Raw genomic sequence first — 12,097 nt, 5'->3', positions numbered from 1 at the left:
ACCGCTCCCCTGGAGCGGTACTACCGTCTGGTGCGTGGACGTAAAAAATCACTTCCGCTCTGAGCGCGGTACTACCGCGCCAACCCCACGCTGTACTACCGCGGTCAGAACAGAAGTAAATTTTTTACTTCGCATCCTGTTATAGTACTGCTGCCTGACCTAAAATTGCTTCTTTTTTCCACACCTAATCTCATTTCTATTTTTTTCTTTCGTTTTGGCCTTGGTCTTTGCAATAATACTTCTCATTTTTCTCGTGTGTTTGCATTGTGTGTCATAGGTGGTGGCTCCGGTTCCGGTGCTAGGCGCTCGAACCCCAGTCGTGATACGAGCTCCAAGCACCTTCGCAACCAAGAAGCTCATGAGGGGTCCAATGCCCCGCAACGCAACGTCAAGACCTCAGCCACCAAGATCTCATGAGCTCTTTCCGGGTGAAGAGTTTCAGGCTCCCAATTGGATTCGCCATGAGCCCATTAAGCTGCGCCAGAAGAACAAGTGGGCTAACACCACTACCTGGGCTGAGGCAGAAGCTGCCCACATGGATGTTGATGATGATGAGATTGAGGAGGAGGAGGAGGAGGAGGGGGACAATTATGAGGGGTATGCACCTCCCTCTGCTGAGCCATCTTGGGCTAAGAAGCTCAAGGTCAAGGTGAAGGCTCTGTTCTGCATGCAGGCCAAGGGGCAGTACCAGACTCATGTTGCTCAGAAGGAGAGTTACCAGCGTGAAAAGTGGATTTTGAGGAAGCTTGGCGAGCACGTCTCGAGCGGGTCGGAGAAGAACATCACTCCTGAGGCTGCCTGGATGACGAAGGAAGGCTATCAGTGGGCTGAGTCAGATGAGGAGTCCATTCCTGCTGCTGAGACAGATGAGGACACTGTTGGGTGATCACTTCAGTGGGAGCTACCACCTGTGTCTTAGGTGTCCTCTCTGCCTTTTTGGTGTCTCGATGCCAAAGGGGGAGAGAGTGTAGGACTTGCGAGTATTTTGTCTCCTTGCATTCGTTTTGTTGAACCTTCGTTGCTTTGGTTTGTGTTATTTGCGTGTGAGACCAGGAGACTTATTATATCATATGGTGTGAGACATATGCCTTCTATCCTATCCTTTTATTGTCTAGTATGTTTAGTAGCTTGTGAGCTTATTTTGTCTTGTGCCCTACATCATGCTCACTTACTATGCCTTGCTTCCATGCTTAGTGTCACTTATATTGTTGCAAGGATTGCCTTGTCTATGAAATATAGGGGGAGTGTTGATCCCAGTGTGTGTGTTGTGCAGTCCAAAGCATATCTATAGAATGCACACATCTAGGGGGAGCCTGTCTATATTTTATAGATTTTGGTTTGCTTATGTTCCTTTTTATATCTCTATGTGCAAATCCCGTATTGTCATCAATCCACCAAAAGGGGGGAGATTGTAAGGGCACATTTCTCCCTATGTGGTTTTGGTGATTGATGACAGTGCAGTTGCGGACTAATCGTGTGCATTGAGCATTTCAGATATCTCATGTCTAGGCACAAGACGATTCGGTGCCCCTTGGATCCTATCGAACACGACGGTTCTATACGTTTCTTTTCAGTGGATTTGAGTCGTAGGAAAGCCGTACTATTAAGAGGGTGTCTGCTCTGGAAAGCTTAGGGCGGAATCAACACGTACACATTTGTTCCTTTGCACCACCTTTCCTTCACTTCGATGGAGCACCTTACGTTTATCCATGTCTCTGCGATATGAAGGCTGCCAAATGCTAAAGACTCTGTGGCGTGTGGTAGTACTACTCAAGGGAGCAGTAGTACCGCAGAGGCGCGCGGTAGTACCACTAAGTCGAGGGGTAGTACCGTGTCCAGCGGTAGTACCGCTCCTGGCGAGCGGTACTACCGCTGCCTCTAGCCCTGACGATGAAGCATGCGGAAGTAGGCGCGAATATAATTTTTTACTTCCGCTCCTACGCGGTAGTACCTCTCCCTGTGAGCGGTAGTATTGTGCCGAATTTCTGCATGACTCCAAACTCTGCGGTAGTAGTTACGGAAGTAATTTATTTATTCTGTGCACTTCCAGCGCCAGTTGAGCCCTGCCCTATGGTAGTACCGTGGGGGCACGCGGTAGTACCGCTCCGGTGGTTCTACCGCTCGTTGCCCTGTGCAACAGGCCCTCGTCTGGTATCTACCGCGCAAGCGGTAGTACCACTCACTATAGCAGTAGTACCGCAACCCTTTGCGGTAGTACCGCGGCTGTGTGCAGTAGTACCACCCCGCGCTGGCTGAGTAAGGGGATAACGGTTGGATCTTTTACCCCACTATATAAAGGGGGTCTTCTTCCCCAAGAAGACCACCTCTTCTCTTCCCAAGCTCCATTGTTGCTCAAAGCTCCATTTTCGCCCGATCTCTCTCCCTACCTAATCAAACTTGTTGATTCTCTAGGGATTGGTTGAGAAGGCCCTGATCTACACTTCCACTAAGAGAAATTTGATTCCCCCACTAATCCCTTGCGGATCTTGTTACTCTTAGGTGTTTGAGCACCCTAGACGGTTGAGGTCATCGCGGAGCCATATTCCATTGTGGCGAAGCTTCGTGGTGTCGTTGGGAGCCTCCAATTAAGTTGTGGAGATAGCCCCAACCTTGTTTGTAAATTTTAGGTCGCCGCCTTCAAGGGCACCAATAGTGGAATCACGGCATCTCGCATTGTGTGAGGGCGTGAGGAGAATATGGTGGCCCTAGTGGCTTCTTGGGGAGCATTGTGCCTCCACACCGCTCCAACGGAGACGTACTTCCTCTCAAAGGGAAGGAACTTCGGTAACACATCCTCATCTTCACCGGTTCCACCCTTAGTTATCTCTTACCTTTACTTGTGCAAACTTATGTTGTGTTGTATCCCTTACTTGCTTGTGTGCTTGTTGTTGTTGCATCATATAGGTTGCTCACCTAGTTGCATATCTAGACAACCTATTTTGATGCTAAGTTTAATTTGGTAAAGAAAAGCTAAAAGTTGTTAGTTGCCTATTCACCCCCCTCTAGTCAACCATATCGATCCTTTCACTTAGCCCCACGGCGTCCTCCGGCGGCGGCGGAGGGAGAGGAGGAGGGAGTTAACTTCCAGCGAACTGTATCTGCCTGATTTGATAGTTGAACGTCCATGAGCCTCCGGACCAGATGCAACCAAGCATTCCAGCCTTCTCCTACTGAGGATCTCCTAAAATGGATATTAAGCGGTATCGGGTTTAATACCGTGGCAACATCATTTGCCTTAAAGAACAAAATGCTATCATTGGTATACATAAGTGGTTACAAGGAACCGCGGGGCAAGTTGAATGCATGCAACATCGTCACTATCACCTCTCCCCTTAAGAAGGTAAGACGACCCTTTGGCAGCAAGTAGAAATAAATACAATGAGATAGGATCACCCTGCCAGATACCTCTAGTTGGCTTAAATTCTTCAACTTTTCCTTCATTGAACAACACTCAAAGAGGCACCGACGAAACACATCTCATCACCCCTTGTACCCAAGATTTGCTCAAACCCAACTCGAGTATAACTTTTTCCTGCAAATATTTCCACTCCACGTGGTCATAGAGACATAGACTTTCATCATGTCAAGCTTCAAGCAACGCATGCTATTTTCTTCCCTCTTAACTTTCATGAAGTGCAAACATTCATATACAGTAAATACATTGTTAGTAATGAGCATGTCTAGGACAAAATCAGTTTTCTGGAAAGAAATGATCTCCGAAAGGACGAGTTTTGATCGGTTAGCTAGCACTTTAGAGACAATTTTATACATCACATTGTAAAGCTAATGGAGGGTACAAAAGTGTCGGGTTTGATACCTTAGGGGTGATAACAATGAACATTTTATTGAACTCCTCCAGAGTTTCCTCTCCATAAGGAATCTACAATAGAACTCCAATTACCTCCTCACGACAAAGTTCTCATTTTTCTAAAAGAAATGAGCCGGCAAGCCATCTGGTTCCGACGCGTTAGTTGGGAACATATGGAACAGAGCATGCTTGACATCAAGTTCAGTATAGACACCACACAAAGCTAAAGCTTAGTTTATCTCGGTTGTATCTTTACAAGGCACATGTGAGAGAACCTCCTCAATTCCAATAGTTCCTTTATAGACACAAACATATTTTTATAGAAATTTGTAGTCATAGGTGCAAGCTCTTGATGATCCTCACTAAACAAGCCATCCGGCCGAGCTAGCCTATCAATTTGGTTCTTCTTCTTTCGAGAGGTGGCCTTCTTACGAAGGCTTTATTGTTGTCCCTTTCCGCCAACCACTAAAAACAAGCAAGTTGTTGTGACTTCTTTTTTAGGCAAACCACATTTTCTTTTGAAGGTGTGGATAGAAGCCACATTTTTTTGGAGCGGTGGATTTGTTTTGTTTGAGAAACAGATAAAAGCCACATACTTTTTTGAGGGATAATAAAAGCCACATAACACATTCTTTAACAATCCCATCTTCATTGAAAAGCCAGCCTAACAAGGGCAACCCCGGAAGATAAAAGGCCGCGCTCATTTAAGCTGGGCTAGGCTGATACACCAAAGTAAATGCGGCCCGGCCACTACACGACCTCCCGTCGGCCCAGTCCACACGGGCTAGGGTTTTATAAGAGCGCTCTCCGCGAGACTCCCACGCCTCCTCCCAAACCCTAGCGCCGGCGCCTCCACTTCTCTGCTCCCTCGTCTCCTCTCGCGCAGGTATCTTATCTCCCTCTCCCCCTTCCTCCCTCCGCCGCCACCCCCCCTTTCCTGCTCGTTGCTGATCCGTGTGCGCTCTGCGAATCCAACCCTTGCGTCTGCAGGGCCCGACGAAAGGGAAGCAAGATGTACACCGCCAGGAAGAAGATCCAGAAGGACAAGGGCGTCGAGCCCTCCGAGTTCGAGGACACCGTCGCGCAGGTGAGCGGCCCTCCCGCGTCCCTCCTCTCCGGCTTCTTTTGGCCATTCCTTTGTTTTCCCCGAACCGCTCTTCGTTTGGATCTGTCAAGGTCTGACATGCCTGTGGTGGTTAATATCTTGCAGGCTTTCTTTGACCTGGAGAATGGCAACCAGGAGCTCAAGAGCGACCTCAAGGACCTGTACATCAACACTGCAATGTAAGTCGCCGTTTGCTACATCTAAGACCCTCCTGATCTATTTGTCGGGCCGATTTATTTGGTAGTGGTGGACGCGTTCTGATACGGTCGCGCTTTGTTTGCAGCCAGATGGATGTTGTTGGGAACAGGAAGGCCGTGGTGATCCATGTGCCATACCGTCTGCGCAAGCCCTTCAGGAAGATCCATGTCAGGCTCGTCAGGGAGCTCGAGAAGAAGTTTAGCGGCAAGGTGAATTGCTTATACTTGTTTGCTTTGTTGTGCTTCGCTTTATCAGTTCCTGTCTAAACGCATGTTTAAGTTGCTACACAATTGTTGTAATTTGTAAATAGTGTCTTGCAGTAGCAGTGCTGAACAATTAGATATGTTATTGTAAGAAGCCGACTGAGTATACTAGAATCTATTATATCCATTTTAGGATGTGAATGTCAAAATTCATGGTACCCCAGAGCATAATACATGACAACATCATTAGTGTATGAAGTTGGTTAAGACAAATGTATCAGCTCAAGGTGGCATCCATGAGCCTGTTTGCCTCAAGTTTTTCCCTTGGTTGCATTTAAATGAAAGCAAATTGCTCAACAGGTATCCATTGTTGGCATCTATAATAAGCTAATTGCAGTGTTTAAGCTGGAGTTCTGCTATTCTGATTTTCATGCTTGTACTGTAAATCTTTGCCTCCAAGCTTATTGGCTACACTTGAAACTCCTTGCACTTTGTCCCAGATCATCACTGTAAAAACTGTAACATGTTGTTTAGCTGCAGGAGTTTAAACATGTTTAAACTCTGAAATGATGTTGATAAAAATTGAAACAATGGAATTTGATAAATGTGCTTCACTTGTACAGGATGTTGTCTTTGTTGCAACAAGAAGGATCGTGAGGCCACCCAAGAAGGGTTCTGCTGTTCAGCGCCCTCGCACCAGGACCCTGACAGCTGTTCATGATGGTATCTTGGAGGATGTTGTGTACCCAGCTGAGATTGTGGGGAAGCGTGTCAGGTACCGTTTGGATGGTGCCAAGGTCATCAAGGTAGTCTTTTGAACTTTTCAGTTTATTGATCATCATGTAAATACCCTGTGAGAAGTTGAAACATGCATATACTCATTTGGTGGCTGCAGTTGTAGTGCTACAACTGGTACTGTTTGATATGATGCTTGTTTGGCAACTTCTTACATTAGTCTGGCAGCACCTTGCCCTTAGCACTCTGCTTGCGCTTAGCACTCTGCTTGATTGGCAAGCAATTCTAGTGCTGATCTTATTCTTGGTGTTCTTTCAGATCTACTTGGACCCGAAGGAGCGCAACAACACTGAGTACAAGCTGGAGACCTTCTCTGCAGTCTACCGCAGGCTTTGTGGGAAAGACGTTGTCTTTGAGTACCCTGTGACTGAAACTGCCTGAAGATCCATGCCTTGAATGTCCTCCATTTTCATATCTTTCTGATCCAAATGTTTTGGTCGAGGTCTCAGTTAGTTGTGCTATCAATGTATTCCAGAAACATAGTTTTGTTAACGATCTGGGGTTAGGAAGTTTGATGGAGATGGCAATGAACGTGAACAATGTTAAAGTTTTGAGCATTTAAATTATGAACCTCTGCTCGTTTATCTTGTTGCACTTGATTGTCATTTCTAATTGTTCAACATCTCTGCCTAGTCACTGCAATTCCCTATTGCATATTGAATCGTTTGCCTGTTATGTCATATGTTTGTGCTCTTCTCTCTAGTAAGTATTTTGATGTTTAACTTACAATCCGATCAACATGATGTAATATCTCTAGCTAATTGCTTTGATTAATATATGACATGCCCACCAAAATTGTATGGGATAATGGAGATGTTGCAGCAGCACCACAGCTGTCTACAACTCGTTGCAATTGCAACATGATTGTTAGCCCCTTGCATCCTTGCTGTGTGGGCAATGCTGGAGTGGGAGGGGCTGCAGCAACAGAGGCGGTCAGTTATAGTCAGGGACAGCGTGGAGGATGTGTGGTTGCCTTGGGAGGTCGCCGACGACTGCCGAGATGGAGAGGAGGGCCGGGGGACACGTGGGGGCTGGAAAGGAAGAGGGTGGCGACGGTGAGACTGGAATGGAAGAGGGTGGCGACGGTGCGATGAGAGTGAGGCATGTCGGCTGAGTGCTTCTTGTTGGCAGTGGCGACGGTGCGTTTGGTGCCGTGTGCATGCACGAGGGCTGTTTGGTGCGTGTGCATGCACGAGGGCTGTCGGCGGCTGATCGGGCTGAGGCCGGAGGTAGAAGACCCGAAGGATATCTTGATCTGCAACAAACCCCCCATTTCGCTCATGCCTTGCAACAAGGGCGGCGTTGCAAACCAATGTATGGGGTTGCTACGTGGCGCATGATCAAAATTTGACCGGATGGTCATGGAGGCGATTGACGTGAGCCGGGTGAGGCCAACCGTTTCTGAAACTAAATTCATATTTTATATGCTATCAAAATTATATGTTTATGAACTTTATTTGAATGTAAATTTAGTGATATGCTCTAGATGTACAATGCATTTCACCCTATAAACCTGATTGGAGAGTATGATAAACTTAACTGGATGAGTACTATTTTCATTTGTAAACAGGGGAGTACATTGACAAGAAAGAGGCGGGTGTCTATTATATTTATCGAAGAAAGCAATATTTAGTATGAAAGGATAACTAAATACAAAATGACTTGTAAAAGGCAAAAGTACACCGAAAACAATATTGAACAAGCATTAAGGTTGTCCCGACAAGATTTAGTAACCCTGCATGACAAATCTTAGAAATCTGGCAATGAATACCCCTACTGGCCCTTCGTGGGTGACTGGGTGTGGATCGGACGTCGTCAAGATATGGAGTTGGCCCTTCGTCGGCACAGATCGGCCAGGGGATCTAAGTCAAAATAAGGACCTCGGGCTGGAAAGAGGAAGAAGGCCGTTTCTACATCATCAGGGAGTGACCGTGTTGGTTGTTTCTGTTTAGCGCAATGTGGGGCTTATCTCAGCCAGCCTTGCGTTTTGTTTGCGTTCAGCTGATGGTAAATTCATTGTCGAGAGACATGAATGAACTTAGAATGGGAGGTCAAACAGTGAACCATGGGGATGAAATTACTGATACAACTCAGAACTATAACTGAAATTTCATTCTGGTCCTCACAATATAGAGGGCAAGCTTAACCGCCGAGAAACCTAGCTCTAGCCAATGAAACATAATTGTACAACACTATCTATGTTCTTCACAAATGACAGGAAATTGCCAGACCCTGTGGTGCTCTCGTGCCCTGGTAGTACAGTTAGGAGTGTTGCTTAAATCTAAGCAGCCCCCCTTGCTTTATTATTTGCCCCTATAATATTGGCGATTCATGTCTCATGCGCCAATGTTCTCGATGCTGGCACCTTTGTTGATCCGTTTAATGATTCCTGCTATAACCTGGTTTATGCCAGACGAGCAAAAATAAATAAAAAACTAAAGATCATCACAGACTCTGAAGAATTGTTATCCAGTCAGAAATTATTATGAACCTATCTTTACCTTTCCAGGTCCGAGTTCATAGCTCTTCTCAAGGCCTCTACCCAAAAGAGTTGTCACAGTAGTCTCCCATTGCACAGGAGAGGTTACCTGTTTCTCCACTCAGTTAGTCACACACAAGTCATTGTATAATAGGTGCGACACGAATTCAAGTATAGTCTAGATCCAATACCTGTTGTGCCAAAATCTTCTTGATTGTCTCAGGATCGGAGTGGGGCTGTGCATCAACATTGGAGATTACTGGGATTCTCGGTGATCTAATCTCTGTAGCAGCCAATGCAGACTCCAATCTCGAGACAGCGGGTTGCATGAAGCTTGTGTGGAAAGCACCAGCAACAGCTAGGCGAACCTGGAAAGACAATTGTCAACATCATATACAAACCTTTGATTATATGCTATGCAACAGAGGAAACGGTTTTCAACAATGCCTCTTAGATTGACAGCAACAAGGCAGTCACTTTTCCTAATCCCCCACGACAAGTCACAGGATCAAGTTACATATTAGTATACAGTTACCCCCTCTATAAACAGTATACACCATGTTAGAATGCATGTAGTGAATTTTTCTTAGCCTTCACCACCAATACAAACAAAAGCTTTATAAATTGATCACAGGAAAATGGTACGACCATCAGACATTTCACCAATTGTACTCTTGCAATATTATTCTATTATCAGTACTATGGTCTGTTGTCTGACATATTCCCACCAAAATTTATAGTCAAAGTTGCGTAACAACGAAGATCTACAAAATGGTTTATGTTTTTGACCAAGGGAGCACTATTCAGTATAATGACCTTGCGCAGTTTCAGTTTTCAAAACCACTATAAATTACGATAACCAGGTTTCACACTTTATTGTAGGTATATACCAAATGTTTACATACATGGACCATTGTCGAGAAATTGGATGCATGGGAACACTAACCGTCATTCTGGCCTTAAAAGACTTTGCTTTGGCTTCAACTGCTTCAATACCCTTCACACCACCAGAAACTGCATAGTTACCCTGTAACAAGGTATTACCATGCTAAGTACCTTAGCAAGCCTCAGTAGGAAACAAATAACCTCAGAGTCAGGAATGACTTACAGGACAGAGAAAATTTGCTATTTGAACTCTTTCCTTTTCATCCACATCCTCATTTGCAGCATCGCATAATTGTTGCACCTTTTCTGAATCTAGACCAATGACACTAACCATCGCACTATTGGCAGCGTCTGAGGCATCCTACAAAGATAAAGACCATGAGCAATCTATTTGGAAAGTCAGAAACTCAAAGCACACATATCTTATTGGCACTAACCTGCATGGCTTCTCCTCTAAGCTTGACAAGCTTCAGACCATCCTCAAAGCTGCATGTTGAAAACTGCTTAAGCATACATACTTGACACACTGAAAAAACTAAGCTATGGGGCTATTAATTTGACCATCTTGTCACAGGTATAGCAGATTGAAGATGATGTTCACCAGGATTGAATTTAACATATACTCTGAGTTAGCTTCATTCTGATCATGAATTTAAATGCTTATATTTAAAACAGCAAATGCATGATTTCACTAATGGAACAAGGGCAATACCTAAAGGCACCAGCAAATGCAAGCGCGGTATATTCTCCCAAGCTGAGACCACATGTGACATCTACGGAGTTAATTACAGATTGGCCTTCTTCACGTGCGCGCAACACTTCTACAGCTGCAAGGCTGGTAACATATATAGCTGGCTGCAAAATGGTTTTGTTCGACAATCAGTATACAGCTCTAACTGGCAAGATCAGGAACTGTATCTGAACCAAATCATCCTTCACAATCAAATGTATGCAGCATAGCTGAGAAAAATAAAATGCAAAACAATCTTGTGGGTTCCCTTTTGAAGCAACATGGCAGGCTACAAAGCATGGATGTTGGTACAAAAAATACTTAGCTAGCACTGTAACTGACTAACCAGATTTAGCACTTAATAGGTATTCATGGCTGAAAACTATATTGCCCTGAATGACTATTAAGGAGACATGTTTCAGTTGCTAACAGTAAGCAGCAGCGAAGGGTAGACACCTAAGGATACTACTTGCACGGATATGAAAACGAATAATGTAAAATACAGTGGGAGCGAAGAGTGAAATTCAGAAACCTGACTGATCACTGTTGAGTTCAGCTTTTCTTTTGGTCCATCGATGCAAAGATTCAGCAAGTCATAGCTACATTGAAAATTAAACAAGCATGAGCATCGTCGTTTTTCCCTTTGGAATTGTTATGGACACTTGTTAACTTTAAAGCGTAAGTTTGCTAGGGGGAGCAAACAGGTAAATCGTATCGGAGGTTTGTAGATACCCAAGTATATCATTTGCCTTATCAAATAGTTCTGCAGCTGCTCGAACATTAAGAGCTTCTTTACCCATTCCAACAGCCTGAGCACCCTGAGAGAAAAAGAAAGCATAAACACACATAAATGAGGCAGCACACACGATGCACATGTAAATGTATCATTGTAATTAAAATAATCTCGTAGGAGAACCTAATAATCACAAGCTAATCTCTCAAGGCCAAAATATGATCCACGCCAACTGAGGCAGTGAAGTGATTCCGCCCCCCCCCCCCCCCATTTGTACAACTAACCAAGTTAAAATGAACACTTCCCATTGCCTGATATCCCTTCAGATTTGCCATCTTTGCTAGATATTTTACTCAGCTTGATAGGAGTATCAATTATTTCAAAATTTAAACACCTTCGCACGAATAATTGCATAACGATCACCATTACCACAACTTAGCTAAGTATAATTCTGGTTGCCATAATGTCATGCGTGTATCAGACACGTCAGCTAACGAGCGAGAAGACTGGTACCTGGCCGGGGAAAAGGAATGCGGTGGTGGGTTTGTAGTCGGCGAAGGGCGTGTCGGCGCCCGCTGCGACTGCCGACCCGACGGACACTCTAGTGGAGACCCGAGATCTGAATGGCGCCCTCAGGTTCGTCGCCGGGCTCGGCGCGGACGGCCTGAGCAAGGCGAGCGTGGAAGCCATCGGAGAGTCCGAGCGGAGGCGGCGAGGAGAGAGGCGTGGGAGGCGAGGAGGGCGGAGGAGCATGCGAGTGCGGCCGCGAGCTATGTAGCTTGGTGGGTGGCTTGCTGGCGAGTAGCGGGGCGGAGGGGGGCGGAGGCGGAGCTCACGAGGTCGAGCGATACGCCAGAGGCCGCCCGTGTGGGCCTCGAGCTTGCGTTAGCTGGGCTTGGCTGACTACTGTGGGCTCGTTTCAGCTTTCTCCCGCCGTAGATCAGCCTTCTCAAAAAGAGGCAGGTCCAACTGATCTCGATCATCAAACTAAGTCAATCCAACGACTTAGACTATTTGAATAGCAAGTGTTCAACGTGTTTAACGTGTAATTGATATCATACCAAATATTACATTAATAACAAAATTAACACACAAATAATAGCATACCTAATATCTGCGTGCAACTAATATATTGCCTAAATATTAACATACGTTGCACAT

General features: G+C 45.3%; 2 protein-coding genes across 2 annotated transcripts; one reads left to right on the top strand and one right to left on the bottom strand.

The window, feature by feature from the left end:
- The first annotated feature begins 4,537 nt into the window (after nucleotides 1-4,537).
- Nucleotides 4,538-6,703, top strand: LOC125551971 (small ribosomal subunit protein eS7). The gene is made up of 6 exons (XM_048715396.2): nucleotides 4,538-4,694; nucleotides 4,799-4,895; nucleotides 5,019-5,092; nucleotides 5,197-5,320; nucleotides 5,938-6,120; nucleotides 6,368-6,703. Exons 2-6 carry the CDS (start codon nucleotides 4,821-4,823, stop codon nucleotides 6,488-6,490), a joined length of 579 nt encoding a protein of 192 aa, XP_048571353.1. The 5' UTR covers nucleotides 4,538-4,694; nucleotides 4,799-4,820; the 3' UTR covers nucleotides 6,491-6,703.
- Nucleotides 6,704-8,181: 1,478 nt separating this feature from the next.
- Nucleotides 8,182-11,812, bottom strand: EMB3147 (Acyl-carrier-protein S-malonyltransferase). Its single transcript, XM_048715395.2, has 10 exons — nucleotides 11,450-11,812; nucleotides 10,936-11,021; nucleotides 10,736-10,802; nucleotides 10,186-10,328; nucleotides 9,911-9,959; nucleotides 9,697-9,834; nucleotides 9,535-9,615; nucleotides 8,780-8,956; nucleotides 8,611-8,697; nucleotides 8,182-8,508 (listed from the first exon to the last, which is right to left on the bottom strand). Exons 1-10 carry the CDS (start codon nucleotides 11,687-11,689, stop codon nucleotides 8,446-8,448), a joined length of 1,131 nt encoding a protein of 376 aa, XP_048571352.2. The 5' UTR covers nucleotides 11,690-11,812; the 3' UTR covers nucleotides 8,182-8,445.
- Nucleotides 11,813-12,097: the final 285 nt, after the last annotated feature.

The sequence above is a fragment of the Triticum urartu genome, chromosome 4A (assembly GCF_056163025.1).
Source record: "Triticum urartu cultivar PI428250 chromosome 4A, HENAU_Tu73, whole genome shotgun sequence".
In the NCBI taxonomy this organism is placed as follows: Eukaryota; Viridiplantae; Streptophyta; class Magnoliopsida; order Poales; family Poaceae; genus Triticum; species Triticum urartu.
Note: the sequence above shows the minus strand (reverse complement) of the source record. Positions and strands in the feature narration are given on the sequence as shown.

Excerpts from the sequence above, each read along its gene's own strand:
- LOC125551971 (XM_048715396.2), top strand. The coding sequence starts at position 4,821 with ATGTACACCGCCAGGAAGAAGATCCAGAAGGACAAGGGCGTCGAGCCC. Across the intron at positions 4,896-5,018 it reads TCGAGGACACCGTCGCGCAG|GCTTTCTTTGACCTGGAGAA; the intron begins GTGAGCGGCCCT and ends AATATCTTGCAG. Across the intron at positions 5,093-5,196 it reads CTGTACATCAACACTGCAAT|CCAGATGGATGTTGTTGGGA; the intron begins GTAAGTCGCCGT and ends CTTTGTTTGCAG.
- EMB3147 (XM_048715395.2), bottom strand. The coding sequence starts at position 11,689 with ATGCTCCTCCGCCCTCCTCGCCTCCCACGCCTCTCTCCTCGCCGCCTC. Across the intron at positions 8,957-9,534 it reads CTTTTAAGGCCAGAATGACG|GTTCGCCTAGCTGTTGCTGG; the intron begins GTTAGTGTTCCC and ends TTGTCTTTCCAG. Across the intron at positions 8,698-8,779 it reads AGAAGATTTTGGCACAACAG|GTAACCTCTCCTGTGCAATG; the intron begins GTATTGGATCTA and ends GTGGAGAAACAG.